The 3,472-nt window shown below is 41.6% G+C and overlaps 1 protein-coding gene across 2 annotated transcripts; it reads right to left on the bottom strand.

Moving 5' to 3' along the window:
- Window positions 1-588: 588 nt before the first annotated feature.
- abi3b (ABI family, member 3b) lies at window positions 589-3,472 on the bottom strand. Of its 2 annotated transcripts, none has more exons than XM_068305980.1 (5): window positions 3,276-3,472; window positions 2,765-2,932; window positions 2,357-2,539; window positions 2,164-2,234; window positions 589-1,278 (listed from the first exon to the last, which is right to left on the bottom strand). In XM_068305980.1, exons 1-5 carry the CDS (start codon window positions 3,417-3,419, stop codon window positions 873-875), a joined length of 972 nt encoding a protein of 323 aa, XP_068162081.1. In that variant the 5' UTR covers window positions 3,420-3,472; the 3' UTR covers window positions 589-872. The 2 variants fall into 2 exon arrangements, with proteins under 2 accessions (XP_068162081.1, XP_068162080.1); XM_068305979.1 differs by having other exon boundaries at window positions 590-1,278; window positions 2,164-2,237.

Here is a 3,472-nt window from a genome sequence, read left to right as displayed (position 1 = left end):
AATTTACAAAGATATGATTACTGTGAGAAAGTAAAAGAAAATTCTTAATTTTGTCCTCAACTGTGTCTTGAAGTCTTGTGATGTTACCAACAGATAAAAGACGTGGATTTGGATGGATTCAAATAAAGAAGACAGTTCTACATTTCTTTTCTTTTCTTTTTTTTGTTATATGCAATACGACTCATTTACCAACTTTACGCCAAACCAAAATAAACAAATCGGCTGACAAATCTTCTGATACGCTGGATCTATTTTGATACTTTACTTTCTTGAACATAAAACTTACCTTCAAGCACAAGTCTTGTATTGCAGGTTAAGTAAAGTGTAAAGTATAAACGTACAAGACATTTTACAGCCTGAGTGACCTGATCAAAAGAGCACAACTCCTTGACGTTACAGGCAGTGACGTGAAATATTTATTGGTGCTGTAGACAGCAGAAGGAGCTAAAGGCCACTGGATGTTTTTCTGACTCTAATGATAAATAAAAATTCAAAAAAATATCAAAATGTGATAAAATAACATAAAAACAACAAAAAAGAGGATGACAGAAGAGTCCTTGTTGCAGCTTGTTTCTCAGGAATGCGGCTGAGGTGTTGTTGAAACATGCTGGGTGAATCTCTGCAGCAGCTAAAAGGGGATTTTCACTCCATGTTCAACACGGACAAAACAAATGAAGCATAAAATACAACACAGACGCTTTTATTTATAAAAACATTGTTCCACAATAGGCCCCAGAATATTTCCCATGCTGCTTACATCTTGTGAATCTTAAACCAGCACCTTCATTCATAGCTTTAATCACCAGTTACACAGGAAAGCTGAGTTTACTGGAAAGAATGAAACAATCCATCTATAGGAGCTATAATGTATGTTAGTGTAGGGGGGGTGGAGGAGGTGGTGGAGGAGGAGGCACGGCTCCTGACATGGGAGGAGGTGGTGGAGGAGGAGGCACAGCTGCAGACACTGCAGGAGGAGGAGGTGGAGGAAAAGAGCCAGCTCCTGATACCAGAGGAGGAGGAGGAGGAGGTGGAGGAAGAGTGGCATCTCCCGCTGGCGGAGGCGGGTACATGTCATTCAGTACGGAGATTGGTGGTGGAGGGGGAGGTGGGGGGAGGCCAGCATCCATGGAGGAAGAGAGAGGTGGTGGTGGAGGAGGAGGGGTCATGTTGGAGTTGAAGTTGTCAAATGGAGGGGGCGGGGGAGGCAGGTTGTCACTGTTGGAGACGGTTGGTAAGGTGGGGACAGAAGGCGGGGGCACAGCGATGCCCAGACTGGATCTGCATTCAAGACAAAGAGAAGTCAGACGTTCACATATCCTTTGTTTGTCAGCAGGAGTACAAAAAAAAACAACCTACAACCCCTATTTGTTGGAAACATGGCAGGAGGGTGTTACATGGGTGACGAAGGGGACCGTTCAGTGAGGGCAGAAGAGCAAATTATTATCATTATCACTTTAACATAATGAGCGGAATTCAAATTTACACCGCGTTCTCTTTCTGGGTTCCACAGAGCAGCGGATGAACGAATCAGACGGTGAATGAAGAAAAGGAACAGCACAGAAAAACAACAACAACAACAACAACAATAATAAATAATAATTATAATTAACAATAATAATATTCCTACACAGTCCTACTGAGTCATCAGAGTGACTGCTGAATTTTCAGCAGCTACAAATGAAACATCATTTTGACACTGATTGTATTGAATAAAATGATTCTCATACTGTAGAAGAGTGGACTGTTCAGATCTCCAAATGCTCTTCTAGTTTACAGGTTATATCTTTTCTAATAGCAGTACAGAACATTATTTCCAGTCAGACCACAATAGAAGTTTGAACCCTTTGTTTTGGACTAAAGAAAGAAAACATGCAAATTATTTAGGATTTATTCATGCTGGGAGGCGCATTTTTTTTGTCATCTGGATAAATTCCAGCTAGCTATTGATGCCACTGGCTTAGGTTTATACTATATTTTTCAGCCATTAGTGTGGTATCGATCTCATCTGTCTACCCATGATTAATAAAACGATCACATTTCTAGAATTCCTAAAAATTCAAGCAGTATTTTGTCTATGCATACTTTAACATACTGCGTTGTTGTGAGTGTTTATCCATGTACAATAACTGCATTGCTCGAAAATAGGAGACTTTGCCTACGTACACAGAAAAGTCTTTGTTGCTGTGGATGCTCTCTGCTGTCTCTGCTCTCTTTCTGGGCTGCTGCTCAGTGACCTGCTGGGAGAAAATGAAAGTTAAAAAAAATTACATAACATTCATGTACCTCATAGTCAGCAACATGTGAATGCACTGGAGGCCGCATGTGGACCCCAATTTACAATTTATATTTAATTTACCTGATGAAAACAGTGGCCAATGGAGTCCAAACTGGAGTAGGATATTGGCACTCTGGAGTATTTTCTCTCCTGCTCCTTGCCCGATGCTGGAGAAGCCAGAAGCTTGGAGCGACTCTTGATTTTGGGAGTGGTAAAAGCACCGATCTCTCTCCTGCTCACCTTGTCAAAGTGGATGGCAGCAGCCTGGGACAGAACACAGTGTGAGAATAAATATAGTAATAACCAGATTGAACAGATGAACTACAAGTGAAACAACTGCAGAACCTCCATACTTCCTGGTCTAAAAACTATTCGATCGACATCATAATTCCTATATCATCTATAAATGAGATGTATTGCCAGTTATGCAAGGGTAACATAACTATTCTGGAACACTGATGTGTACTTTAAGTAAGAGTTCTTTCTCACCAGAGACAGTAAATTGACTGAAGACTCCATGTCTTTAATCTGTACGGCCTGTGAGTCCAGCAGCCTCAGCACGGTGCTGGCCAGGCTGTTGATCTGGTAGGTGACACTGGCCAGAGACTGGGCAGCCAAAGCCTTGGCCTCTTCAATGGCCTGGGTTGGATCTGATGCCTGCAGGATTGAAAAACGCAACCCTGTATAACGCACTAACATCACTATAAAACTATTTAGAATCTCACACAAGTGAAGGTACTGATAGACTACTCTAAAAAACAATAGTGATGCACATTTTAAGGGCTGCTATGAGTATGTTTAAGACCTACATGTAGAATCTTGACCTGAGAGGATTCTGTAATTGTAGTTTAGACCTACAGTATAGAAACTTTTTGAGAAGAAGCAGTGTCACAGTGGGAGAAAATAATCACTATCTCAAAAATTGTATTTCCTATTAATCTACTGACGTTTCACCACTAGTAGACAATGACGTTGCCTTCTTCAACTGAGCATTACTCACCTGGGAATAACTCTTTTCGCAGTACTCTGCCACTCGGAGGAGGTTGTTGTAGTTATCAAGCAGACCCTTCCTGGCGACTGGCGCCTCATTTAATATCTGAGAAATAACTTCAGAAAAGTTTTTTTGTCCCGTCATTTCTCCCATTTCGCGGCACGGCTCGTAGACCCCCGTGGAGATTTCCTCATCGGCCTGGTGGG

Source organism: Antennarius striatus, chromosome 21, assembly GCF_040054535.1.
Source record: "Antennarius striatus isolate MH-2024 chromosome 21, ASM4005453v1, whole genome shotgun sequence".
NCBI classification, from domain to species: domain Eukaryota; kingdom Metazoa; phylum Chordata; class Actinopteri; order Lophiiformes; family Antennariidae; genus Antennarius; species Antennarius striatus.
This window is presented reverse-complemented; position numbering and strand designations above follow the sequence as displayed.

What these genes read in the sequence shown, in the direction of transcription:
- abi3b (XM_068305979.1), bottom strand. Translation starts at nt 3,419, where the DNA reads ATGGGAGAAATGACGGGACAAAAAAACTTTTCTGAAGTTATTTCTCAG. An exon ending in CAGTCAATTTACTGTCTCTG is followed by an intron (nt 2,540 to 2,764) that starts GTGAGAAAGAAC and finishes GTTCTGTCCCAG; the next exon opens with GCTGCTGCCATCCACTTTGA. An exon ending in TTGGCCACTGTTTTCATCAG is followed by an intron (nt 2,238 to 2,356) that starts GTAAATTAAATA and finishes ATTTTCTCCCAG; the next exon opens with CAGGTCACTGAGCAGCAGCC.